At 41.6% G+C, this 13367-nt stretch overlaps 1 protein-coding gene across 4 annotated transcripts; it reads left to right on the top strand.

The window, feature by feature from the left end:
• The first annotated feature begins 438 nt into the window (after window positions 1–438).
• On the top strand, window positions 439–10553 carry armc8 (armadillo repeat containing 8). Of its 4 annotated transcripts, none has more exons than XM_034197315.1 (7): window positions 439–752; window positions 3595–3690; window positions 3993–4088; window positions 5188–5260; window positions 5945–5995; window positions 7533–7626; window positions 9321–10553. In XM_034197315.1, exons 2-7 carry the CDS (start codon window positions 3610–3612, stop codon window positions 9352–9354), a joined length of 429 nt encoding a protein of 142 aa, XP_034053206.1. In that variant the 5' UTR covers window positions 439–752; window positions 3595–3609; the 3' UTR covers window positions 9355–10553. The 4 variants fall into 4 exon arrangements, with proteins under 4 accessions (XP_034053206.1, XP_034053205.1, XP_034053204.1 ...); XM_034197314.1 differs by having other exon boundaries at window positions 439–843; XM_034197313.1 differs by lacking the exon at window positions 439–752 and having other exon boundaries at window positions 3250–3690; window positions 5945–5980.
• Window positions 10554–13367: the final 2814 nt, after the last annotated feature.

The following is a 13367-nucleotide window of genomic DNA, read 5'->3' as shown; positions in this document are numbered from 1 at the left end:
CACACACACACACACACACACACACGTCCAGTAAGAGACACACACTCACACACACGTCCAGTAAGAGACACACACTCACACACACGTCCAGTAAGAGACACACACTCACGTCCAGTAAGAGACACACACACACGTCCAGTAAGAGACACACACACGTCCAGTAAGAGACACACACTCACGTCCAGTAAGAGACACACACACGTCCAGTAAGAGACACACACACACACACACACACACACACACGTCCAGTAAGAGACACACACTCACACACACGTCCAGTAAGAGACACACACTCACGTCCAGTAAGAGACACACACACACACGTCCAGTAAGAGACACACACACGTCCAGTAAGAGACACACACTCACGTCCAGTAAGAGACACACACACGTCCAGTAAGAGACACACACACACACACACATACACACACACACACACACGTCCAGTAAGAGACACACACACTCACGTCCAGTAAGAGACACACACACACACACACACCAGTAAGAGACACACACACACACGTCCAGTAAGACACACACACACACACACACACGATCAGAGACGTATTAGTACAATGCATTAGTGATGGAATATGAGCCTTACTTATCTACAGCACATTTCTGGAACATCTTACTAGTGATATCGTGTTGGTGTTCAAACATGGAGAGGTACTACTTTGATTTGATGAAGTCTATTTGAGAAGCGTTTTGCTCTTGGGTTACAGCACAGTAAAGGAAGCCCTGGGACAAAAGTGAGACATTTTAATTCTGCTGATCCATTTTCTTAGGTCTTTCTCTCCGGTGTTAACGACTTGTAAAAAATACAAATCATACATAAAACAGGTGAGAATGTTTGTTGATGTAATTCTAGCTACACAAGGCTGAACGTCCTGCAAGACACTTTTTTCAATCAGATGTCAAAATGACATAAGAATATTTTTGTTTTCACATTTGTCTCTCAGGGCTTCTTTCAAAACCCCGAAATCCTTTGTTTCCCGTCCACATGATAATTTCCCTATTTCTCTCGACCACACAATGTTGTTTTTTTATTTTACTGTACGAGGTATCCTATTATTTATGGAGACCATAGATTTGACTTTTTCCAAGATGTTTTTGTGTTTTTCTTTGCTCAAAGTTATTAAGAAAGATATGTCCTCTCTTCGATGCAGTACAAATATTTATGTATCTTAAAGTTCGCCTATCATGCTATTTCTAGGCAATAGCATAGGTCTCAGATATATAAAAATCATGTCTATGAAGTGCTTTGCTCAAAATACCAAACAGATCACCCATTCTAGCCATGCCTCAAATCCCTCTATTTCACTTCCTGTTTCAAACGTGCTGATAAAAAATAAATTGATAACAAATAAAAAGGAGGGGTCTGAGCTCATGCGGGACCCGGCAGCTACTGTCTAAACTAAATGCTGCCCTGATGAAACGCCATATCATGGATTATCAAGGATTCTCTCTGAAACAGTATGGAGCTCAAAGGCTTTCTCTCTTGCCGGTTATACCACAAGGTGAGTTCCTTTCTACTTCCTGCTTCTTCACACACATGCTCTCCAGTACAGGTTAGCTCTGAGTGTTAGCGATGCTAATGTAAACACCGACCATATTACGTCCAAAACAGTCGGGCATTGTTTCTGATAGCAACGTTTCTGATTGGACCTTTTTTTCCATGACGAAAACGAGACGATGACGAGACGGCACCGACGGCAGTAAACAATAACTGTAACGAAATCATCATGCAATATCGTTGACGAAAAGTGACGAGACGAAAATGTAGTTTACTAAATAAAAACTATGCCAAAATCTCTCTTTACTTTCGTTGAGGAAAAATGAGGAGACGAAATATTATCAAAGATAACGTTACATCTCTGATAGTCAGTTTTCTCCCAGCAGTTCCATTTCCGGTGCTGCGGCAGGCAGCAGCTGTGTGTCCGTGCTGCGGCAGGGCAGCAGCTGTGTGTCTGTGCTGCGGCTGGGCAGCAGCTGTGTGTCCGTGCTGCGGCTGGGCAGCAGCTGTGTGTCTGTGCTGCGCGCGGCGGTAGATTTGAATTACACCGGGCAGCGGCACACTGTGAACTGTCAGGAAGACTCGGGTCTAACTCATGGTCTAACTAACGTTATTTAACAGAAAATGAAATGGCAACAACAGGGCTTGGGAGCAGTGGTCGCACTCGCGTTAACCGAAGACCCCCCCCCCCCGCCGTCAGCGCGAGTGAGAGATAAATTGTGCACTCGACGGATAATAATGGATTATGACGGAAATGTTACGATCCTGTCCGTCAAAATGACTGACAACGAAAAAGTCTAAAGCCACCACTGCTTGGGAGAAAGAAACGATGTGATATTTGGGCCCATTTTCGCTACAATGAGGCGGAGAAAAAAAGCGAATGCATTGTTTTATCAGAAGGGAAGCAATGTGGCCATAACACAAAAACACCACAAACCTGAGCAGATACTCTCTGCAAAGCTGCTTTATCATTCAACTTGTGTTTTTCATCAAATAAGGACAAGATATAATCTTATTTATTTATATATACTAAAATGACAAATGATTGGTTTTGGCTAGACTAGTTTGACTGAAATGTTCTATATAATCTGATGACTAAAAAAGACTCAACAGTTTTCATTGACAAAAAGTAGACTAAAATGATTAGTTTTCTTTGACTAAAATATGACTAAAATGCTCAGACTTTTAGTCGACTAAATCTTGACTAAAAAAACAGGATGAAGGTGACTAAATATGACTAAAACTAAATATGAAATTTAACACAGGACTAAGACTAAAACTAAATAAAAAAATAGCTGACGAAATTAACACTAGTTGTAGCCCCGTTTTTAGAGATGTGGGTACGGAGGAAAAGAGAGAGGGTTTTATTTTCTGACGCTGCGTGAGTTCCCCGACGCACCGGGGACACATGTTGATGTAGAAAACACATCAATCAATCAATGTTTATTTATATAGCCCAATATCACAAATGTTACATTTGTCTCAGTGGTCTTCACAGTGTGTACAGAATATCAGTATGACAATACGACACCCTCTGTCCTCAGACCCTCTGTCCTTAGACCCTCTGTCCTTAGACCCTCTGTCCTTAGACCCTCTGTCCTTAGACCCTCTGTCCTTAGACCCTCTGTCCTTAGACCCTCTGTCCTTAGACCCTCACATCGTACAAGGAAAAAACTTCCGGAGAAACCCACAGTTTTAAAGGGAACATGGGAGAAACCTCAGGGAGAGCAACAGAGGAGGGATCCCTCTCCCAGGACGGACAGACGTGCAATAGATGCCGTGTGTAAATTGAAAATATAATGCATTTGCAACATAGTGCATCAAAAAGTGGATTTTGCATGATAGGTCCCCTTTAACGTAATACCAAATTATTCCAGCATATTTTAATACCATTTTAAGAGTCCATTCATGATTAACTGGGATAATATCCTGAATGGCAATTATTTTACCCTGGATAATCATGACATGAACTCCTCAAATCGTCCAGTGGCGAGTGCTGAGTTTGCATACATCCTTCAGAGATGTTGCCTACATGCCTGCATACTGAATCTCTCCTGCTTCCTCTCTTGATTCGCCAGCACATCGACCAGATCATGAGTTCTCACGGGAAGCAGATCCTGCAGGCGGTGACCCTCATCCTGGAGGCGGAGCACAGTGTGGAGGTCAAAGAGCAGGTGAGCGCTCATCCCCTGCTGCACATTTTAACATTCTGCAGGTACGAGTCTTTATTCATCTGCAGTGGAGGTTGTAGAAATGGGAGAACATCCGTGAGAATCAGTTGATAGTGCAGAATAGTCTATATACAAGTAATTGGAATATTGATATATGTAAGTTGCAAACAGATGAATGTTATGGATGTTCTTTCAAAACGTCAGGTGTTTAACAGTCTTATGGCCTGTGGGGTGAAACTGTCTTTGTTTTGCATCACAACAAAATCCATGTTGGTCACTGATGTAAGGTTTTTATTTCCTGCCAGACGCTGTGCATCCTCGCCAACATCGCAGACGGCAACACAGCCAAGGAAATCCTCATGACCAATGACGACATGCTGCAGAAAATCAAATACTACATGGTACTTTTTATAAGCTCTACTGTAGCTGTTAGGAAAATATCACTCGTCCCCGTCTTGAGCTTCAATCTCAGGATCCATGTATCTGTGATCCTCTCCAGAATGGAAGTAGTCATCACATTCAGAGCATCAACTAGTTCCTGAGCAGTGTCCTTCACATGCTGATATCCAAGAGAGGGAGTTACACAGTCACAAGATGGAGGAATACCGGTTGTCATGTACAAAATACTGAGTTTTTTTTCTTAAAATCTTAAAATCCTCACTTTTTTCTCAAAATCTCAAAATTCTCACTTTTTCTCAAAATTCTCACTTTTTCTGAATACTTAAAAATGTTAATAATCACTGGTCCCCGTCTTGAGCTTGAATCTCAGGATCCATGTACCTGTGATCCTCTCCAGAATGGAAGTAGTCATCACATACAGAGCATCAAGTAGTTCCTGAGCAGTGTCCTTCACATGCTGATATCCAAGAGAGGGAGTTACACAGTCACAAGATGGAGGAATACCGGTTCTTCTAAGTAATCATACATCCTGTCATGTAGAAAATACTGACTTTTTCTCAAATTCTCAAAATTCTGGAGAATAAAAATATTACTTTTGTCTCAAAATTATGAATTGTTTTGCAAAAGTATGAATTTTTTTTTTTATAAATGTCAAAATGTCGACTTTCTCTAAAAATTCTGACTTTTTCTCAAAACCTAAAAATTCAACATTTACTTCAGATTAGATGAGCATGCTTGTCATATGTCTCTCCATAGAGGCTGAATCATCATGTTAATCACATAGCTATCACATGCCTCAAACAGTCCTGATGCTCTTCTAGGTAATCACACATCCTGTCATGTTCACAGCTACAGTTGGGATACCTTTGTTATCATGTTACTCTCATACTGGAAGAGGACATTCAGTATTTTCCCAACAGTAGCTCATCCATGCGATCAGACCTGATGCTGGTGTTGTTGCAGCATGCATACTGATTCTCTGAATGGGAATCAGATGATGCAGGATGTTGTATCTGAACACTACTCTGTGTTTTAGTAGTTAGACTTCTTGTTGATGCTTTCCCCTCCCTTGTAATTGTTGTTCTTCTTCTGTTCCTGCAGGGGCATTCGAATGTAAAACTGCAGCTCGCCGCCACGTTCTGCGTCTCCAACCTGATCTGGAACGAGGAGGACGGTAAGCTCGCGTTTCTCATGGGTTTAGTTATGGTAGCACTTTATAATAACCCCTTGTAAATAAATGGTGAATTGAGAGTTAATAATAATCATTTTATAGCCAAGAACCAATAAAACGGTTATTTATAATGTATACTGATTTATGCTATAATGAAATTGTTTACTAGTTTGTTATGTGAACTAATGATATCATAGCTGTTAAAAGACAAGATATTGAATTATTGAATGAATATTTAAACATATCGGGTCCATGTGTCAATGTTTTTTAATTTTTTTATTATTACAAATAATGTTTTAATTGCACATTTTTATTATATTATTTAAAATGTGTAATGTGTACAACAATAATCTGTTTAAATAACACACATTTAAGCATTTCTATGAAATATTTAACTCAATAAATTAACATTTCACTGTTTGCCAACAGTACCACATCAGTTAAACAATTTTTAAATGATGGTTTATAAGTTGTACCGGTCTCATATGTTGAAATTGTTGATCTGAATCCCTGTTACTGCAGAGAAACATCCTGGACTCTAGGGGGCGCTGTGCTAAGCCACCTTAGCTACAATGCTAATGTTGCTAGCAGCAGAACGCCATGTTTCAGAGTTTCAATTTAAAGCCTTTTTGTTATTTGTTATTGCTGGAAAATCAGAAACTCAAGTAATTGTTTTTCATCTTTCAGTTCAAGCAGTGGTCAGCAGCGATTGTTCCCCAAAAGGTCAGCACAGCTCAGGTCAACGTTTAACACATTTTAACTTCTTTTAGAGCAAAAGTGACATCTGTTAAAGCCCGCGTCACACTGTCCCGAAATTGACACCAGATGGATAAAGGAAATGTTCAAATTCGGCTCTGATCGTAACAACATCGGGCCATTCGTGAGGGCATCTTAAGCCTTCGTATGACCGCCGGTGGAGTTTCTCAGGCTCCGGCAGCAACTTCGTGAGCGGTGGCAAAATCTTTGGCATGCCAAAAAATTGCCGAAGGACCTTGCGAAGGTTCATTTTCGTGTTGAATTTGTGTGTCCATTTTGCCCTTCGTAAGGCCAGCATGAGGGCATAGATGAGAGTAACACATGCGTCACTTCCGGACAAAAATGACGGCTCCGCCCACTTTTGGGGGAAAACAACGCTGTCATTTGAATGGCGGTCAATTCAAATTCTGAAGTTTTTGCCAATCCGATCAGAAATGTAAGAAAACCGTGGATTTTCTGATCTTCTTAGAGCCCGATTACGATGGCCAGTCAGGCAAACAATTACATTCAATCATTGGAAATCGACGATCGGGCTCGATATATGGTAAAATATAGCAGTTGACAATCGATGTCCATAGATGAGAGTAACGTCTACGTCACTTTACGGCCCCGCCCACTTTTGGGGGAAACCAACGCTGTCATTTGAATGCCGGTCAAGCCTGAAGCCACAGAGCTCCTTTGTTCTTAGAGGAAGTTCAGAAACACTGAACTCTGGATTTGTTTGAGGTGCAATAAACGACACAGCAGCTTTTTGGAATGATAAAACTATTATTTTCCGCCTCGCTCATGAGAGTAACAGCTGGCGAAAATTACAGCCTCGCCTACTGATTTTAATTTAACCATATATCGAGCCCGATCGTCAATTTCAAATGATTTAATGTAATTGTTTGCCTGTCTGGCCATCGTAATCGGGCTCTTTGAAGATCCACAAATCCACGGTTTTCTTACATTTCTGATCGGATTGGCAAAAACTTCAGAGTTTGTATCGACCGCCATTCAAATTACAGCGTTGTTTCCCCCCAAAAGTGGGCGATGCCGTAATTTTCGCCCGGATTTTCTGTGAAACTGAAAAGGATATTAAATAGTTTGTTACTTTCGTTGCAGTTGTATGTCTTGAATGTAATTTAGGTTAACTTCCTGTTTTATTTAGATGGTTTTATTTTGAAGGCGAGTTTAAGCTTTTGACAGGAAGTTGTTGTTGTTGCTATGGAAACAACATGACGGAGAAAACTTAATATCTTCTACATATAAAGACGGAGAAAGTAAAGAACAAAGTACTTTAAGATTGTTTGTGTTACTTTCGTTGCAGTTGTATGTCTTAAATGTAATGTAAATGTTGCCTTCGTGTGGTTCGGGGCCATCTTCGTGCGAAATTCACAATTCCATATTCGTGTGTCAATTTCGAGACAGTGTGACAGGGGCTTTATGAACAAGAACATTTAGACTATACTGCAATGAATGCTTAATGATTTAAGAAAGCCATTTATGCCTTTAATTGAATGTTTTTTATGTGTTTCAGGTTCTCAGGAGCGTCAGGATAAACTGAGAGAGATGGGCTTTGTCGACATTCTGCACAAACTCACCCAGGCCTCGGACCCCAACCTCTGTGACAGGTGGGCCAGGAGTAGGGCTGCAACAAACGACTAATTTGATAATCGATTAATCTATCGATTAATGAAACGATTAATCGATTAATCGGCTCGTTAAGGTTTTAACTGTACTACTACTTATATCGATACTGCTTATCGATCCGGTCCTTTTAACGATAGTAGGCTATTAACGGTTCTTTTGACAAGAAATAAGGTAAACTAACTAAACAAATTGTGAACAAAACTAACATTGCTTTTTATTTAAATTAAATAAATAATATTTCACATCAAAAGAAACAACAATGTTTTAACAAATCATATTAAATAATGTGATGACAGAACTGTGAACAGAATAGCTGAAACTTTAACAAACTAAATAACTCAGTTACCTCTAATCATTAACCCATGTTTTTATAACTGAGTTAACTCTGTGTGTTGCTGCTAGCATACATAACACCTGACGTGGAAACGTTACCCTTACATGATAAACTGTTATTGCACTTTTGGTAACGAGCATTGTCCACATCGAGACGGCTAAAGTTTAACCACACTTCGGAGTGCGTTCTCTCCTCCATCTCCTCCGTGTGTGTGTTGCATGCATGTAGCAGCTGTGTGTGTGTAAACTGCCCCGCCCCCTCGCAAGCAGGCGGGGGAGAGAGATCTCGTCTGAATTGGGAAGATCGAAAATACATTATAGACGCATTTTATAGTCATATTGCATATTAGAAACGGAGTTGGCGACACTAAGACTGCGATATAATGTTTATGTAGCAATAATACATATGACATATGTTTTAAATGTCTCCTGTATCGATAAAAAAGAGCGATAACGTTGGAGTTTAACGGGGTGTAGAACACATGTGATGACGTCACCAACGAATCGACGACTGAATTAGTTGCCAACTAATTTGGTAGTCGATTTTAATCGATTAAGTCGATTAGTTGTTGCACCCCTAGCCAGGAGAGCAAAATCAAGACGGTTATCAAAGCCATAGTTTGTCTTTTTACAAAATGGGGTTGTACAGTATGTATGGAGATACTTTGTAGTCAGTGTATTACCTTCGGCCAATAGAGCGGTGCAGGGATGAAGTATTTACCTGGAAGTAAGCTGCGTATGGGTTCCCTCGACAAAAGAGCAACGGGATTTCTCCGTAGGATTTTGGAAAATAGCTCCAAATAAGGTCTGTGGAGAAAGAACCTGTTTGATAAATGCACGTTTGTTCAGCCGGATAATCTCCACATGTCTACCCTACTTTTTAAATGTTCGAATCATAAATCTATTCGCCAGAAGCAAAATGCTACCGTAATGCTATCAAGGAACTACAGACGAGTCCAGCAGCACGACTTCAACGTCACGCCAACTTAAGATCCATATTCAAACTACAGATTCTAAATGGAACGAGTTGAAGCGTTTGAACAGTTTGCTTTCAAGCAGAACAGGGCAAACAAACTTAGAGGAGTGTTTACGTGTTCGGCGCAATGACGTACAACGGCCTCCACAACTTCTGTAGTCCTATTCAGCTCTGAGGGGCTCTGTAAGGAAGTCTGAAGGAAGGGGCAGATTTTTTCCGGTTGTTTACTTTCAAATTCTTGCTCACTCGAGCTGGTTTCTCCATTCTTACCTACCCTACCTTTAAGTACAGTAACAAAGTATTTGTACTCCACTACTTCCCCCTCTGCTTTTTAATAACTGGTCTGATTGTGTCCCTCTCTCTCAGGGCGAAGACGGCGATGCAGCAGTACCTCGCGTGACCACAGGGGGCAGAGATCCTCCACTGCCAGCCTCACTAACAATCGTCGGGAGGAAACCGGCCATCGGCTCTTTTTTTTCAGTTTTTTTTTTTTGCACAAAGACACCTTTTGTGGACCTGTGGCTGGCCTCCCCCCCCCCCCCCCCCCCCCCCCCCCCTCTCCCCCCTCCCCCACACCACCACCACCTCACTCCAGACCTCACCTCGGAGACTCTGTGGTTGTTGGGAGATTAACGGTTAGGAGGGGTTTGCTTGTTTGTTTTCTTTCAACAATGAAGTGATATTTTTCCTTTTGGGACTTTGTGAGTTTGGTTGGCGTGCGACAGCCTGTTGGACTCCTTACGATGGAGATGGCGCTCTCAGAGAAATGGACTACGAGGTTTTTGAGCACGGCTGTCGGACAGCAAAGCTTCCCGGTTTTATTTCCTTTTTAATTAATATTACTATTAATAATGTTTCCTTCAGGCGCCGCAAGCAAGGACACATTTGGAAAAATACAGACTTGCCTATTTTGGAATTTTGGGTGTTTTTTTTTCATTTTTTTGTGGATACATACCTCGTAAATATATAAATATATATAAATATAAACATAAATATATATTTTTGGATTTGTATTTTCCCCCGTTATGTTTTCATTCATGCTCTCTGAACCCTGGCAGTGAATCCACTGCAGTCTGATTATGGAAATGACTTTGAATGTGGATTTTTTTTTTTTGAGGTAAATAAGGAAAGGAAATGTGATTCTCCTTGAATTTCTGTTTTTGATTTTCTCACCGTTGTGGTTCTGCGTGCACTGCCGTCCGTCACTTCTGTCCAACATCCTTATAGTCCCAATGGGAAATGTAGATCCAGAGAGCTCACTCTGACCTGCCCGGTTACTAACTAACAGGCATGAGTTCACACAGCCGAGATAAGAGGGTTCATGTGTCCTCACTGCTCGGTTTAACAATGTCAGCCCCTCTTCTGTGTGTGTTTGTCAAAAGGGATTTCTCTCTCTCTCCTCTGAAGTGTTTTGGAGAAGCGAGGACAGTGGATGTAAGGCACGTCCACAGCAGCAGAAGTGCTTCATTTCCTCATTATATACTTTCCTCTCCCATCAGGATCTTTCTAGACTGTTGTTCCCTGACATTTCAATCCTTACTGAAACTCTGATAGAATGAATGTTGCCATTGAAAATATATGCAGACTTGAAGAAGAATCTCCTCTTGTGTTGTCTTATTTATTCTTCTCTGATAAATGTCTAAAATGCTGTGTGTGTTTACATTTGAAGTGTGTGTGTAGTAGGCTACTAGCTTAAACCTCAGTCTAAAGCAGGGGTCGGCAACCCCCTGGCACGGCACCGTAACCAGTGGCACTCTAGGTGGAATAAGTGTGCAAAATATTAAAATTGTATTTTCCGATCCTGAACGAGACCGCCGCCAGAGCGCGTCTCCCCGTTACCCGCAGAAGGAAGCCATGCACGCAACGCAGCCCCGCTCTCTTTAACTCCAGGTGACTTTCTGCCGCTTTCCTCCGTGGTGCTGATCGTTTCACCACGGAGAGGAAAGCACTTCACTAATTGCAGTACCCATAAGGAGCTGTACAAATGCCGCAGTTTTTGCGTGGCTGTGTCTTTAGTTGAAAGCCCAGTGGTGATCTGCTCATCTCTCATCGAAATAACATGCTACAAAGGGCGGACTGGCCATCTGTGTGTTCTGGAGAATCACAGAACGGACGATCGCCCTTATTATTATGCCGTTTGTTTGTTAAATTCGGCATCATGTAAGCTGCGCTGACAGGTCCACACACTGCTTCCCCGCAGCACTCCATATCAAAAAGGTTGCCGACCCCTGGTCTAAAGCATACATATACAGTACTCTGTGCCTCATGTATTTCCACTGTGAGGAAGTCACAGAGGTTAATACAAGTTTCTCTGCAACATATTAACCCATTACGCTTTTTTGTTTTTTATACAGGTTTTAGTGCAAACTCAAAAATCCCTTCAGTGGAAGTTTCTCTCCAGGAAAGAAAACACTTGAAAGTTGTTTCACTATGTTTTACTTTTAGGTCTAGGTTTCTCTGTCATCGTGAGACAGTTCAAGCATCAGTGTTTAGAGTCAATGAAATGAAATCAACGTTAATCCAAAAGATAGTATGTAAAGAAAGTGCAATTAAAAACAAAATGCAGATATTTATATTAATATAAAGTCGTAGAATAAGTCAAATGTCCAATACAAATAAGTTGGTAGCACTTTACAATAAGACTACCCTTATAAAGGGTTCACGAATAGTTTGTAATGTATTTATTAATCAGGTTGTGAACACATTATAAATCATTAATAAGCTTTTCATAAGGCATGAGATAAACAGGGCAACTGTGACCGGTTGCTTGCCAAATAGTGAGCCCACTTTTATCTGTACTGCTAAGCCTTATATTGGCTACCTAGCTTACTTCGTCTCCTTCATCAGCCAGCATCCTTGGTATCTGTTGCTCACTGAGTTGATTCTCGCTAAGTAGCCAATATAAGGCTTAGTCATCTTGCCAAATAGTGAGCCTCTGTTGATGTATGCAAACTATGTTAGAACTGGTTTATAAATGGTTCTTAATGATTCATAAAGTGTTTACAACCTCGTTATTAACCCTTAATGAATCCTTTATAAGAGTCTTAAAGGGAATTAGGCCTGGGAAGTCCTTCATGTTGTTTGAGAAGGTGTGGAAACCTTTCGAAAGCACTCATAATTGGAACATCTCTTCAGAGCAGCATTAGGAATTGTAAACGGACCTTTTGGTATTTATTTTTCAGAGAAAGACGTCTCACCCCTCGATGAGGCACAAACCGAGGATAATGTTTCCTCAGAGAGTAGCACAAAAACCAGACGTCTTACAAAACAACACTTCTTTATTTGAACAGTATGTAATCCTGGCAAAGTGTGTATGTAACAGCAGTCTTTAATTATTAAAACATCTGAAAGCCAACAGCCTCCAACAGGGCGGGCATCCATCCGTCAGCTCCCATCAGCCCTCACTCCTCCGCCCCCCACAACTCAAAAGCAGGCACATTCCTCATGCAAAAAAAAGCTGGGACATGCACTTTAAAACCCCTTTTGTTTACCCAAAGACAAAAACACCCCACCCCCAAAAACCCCAGAGTCCTGCTTTGTTTCAGTTTCAAGAATCCAGGTCCTTTGCTCCCGTTACAGAAAATAGAAACCAGAAATATGACTGTCTATACTACAAGTAACCGTATGGTGCACAAAGCAAATAAACAAATGCCTGTAGTGATGCATCCTGGGTATTGTAGTTCTGAGGGTTCAAGTGGTGTGTGTGTCTTACTGGGCGTTGTGTGTGTGTGTCTTACTGGGCGTTTGTGTCTCTTACTGGGCGTGTGTGTCTCTAACTGTGTGTGTGTGTCTCTTACTGGGCGTGTGTGTGTCTCTAACTGTGTGTGTGTCTCTAACTGTGTGTGTGTGTGTCTCTTACTGGGCGTGTGTGTGTCTTACTGGGCGTGTGTGTGTGTGTGTGTGTCTAACTGTGTGTGTGTGTCTCTTACTGGGCGTGTGTGTCTCTTACTGTGTGTCTCTTACTGGGCGTGTGTGTCTCTATCTGTGTGTGTGTGTGTCTCTTACTGGGCGTGTGTGTGTCTCTTACTGGGCGTGTGTGTGTCTCTTACTGGGCGTGTGTGTGTGTCTCTTACTGGGCGTGTGTGTCTCTTACTGGGCATGTGTGTGTGTCTCTTACTGGGCATGTGTGTGTCTCTAACTGTGTGTGTGTGTCTAACTGTGTGTGTGTCTCTTACTGGGCGTGTGTGTCTCTTACTGGGCGTGTGTGTGTCTCTTACTGGGCGTGTGTGTCTCTAACTGTGTGTGTGTGTGTCTCTTACTGGGCGTGTGTGTGTCTCTAACTGTGTGTGTGTGTCTCTTACTGGGCGTGTGTGTCTCTAACGTGTGTGTGTGTGTGTGTGTGTGTGTGTGTGTGTGTGTGTCTCTTACTGGGCGTGTGTGTCTCTAACTGTGTGTGTGTGTGTGTCTCTTACT

The sequence above is a fragment of the Gymnodraco acuticeps genome, unplaced genomic scaffold (assembly GCF_902827175.1).
Source record: "Gymnodraco acuticeps unplaced genomic scaffold, fGymAcu1.1, whole genome shotgun sequence".
Lineage (NCBI taxonomy): Eukaryota > Metazoa > Chordata > Actinopteri > Perciformes > Bathydraconidae > Gymnodraco > Gymnodraco acuticeps.
This window is presented reverse-complemented; position numbering and strand designations above follow the sequence as displayed.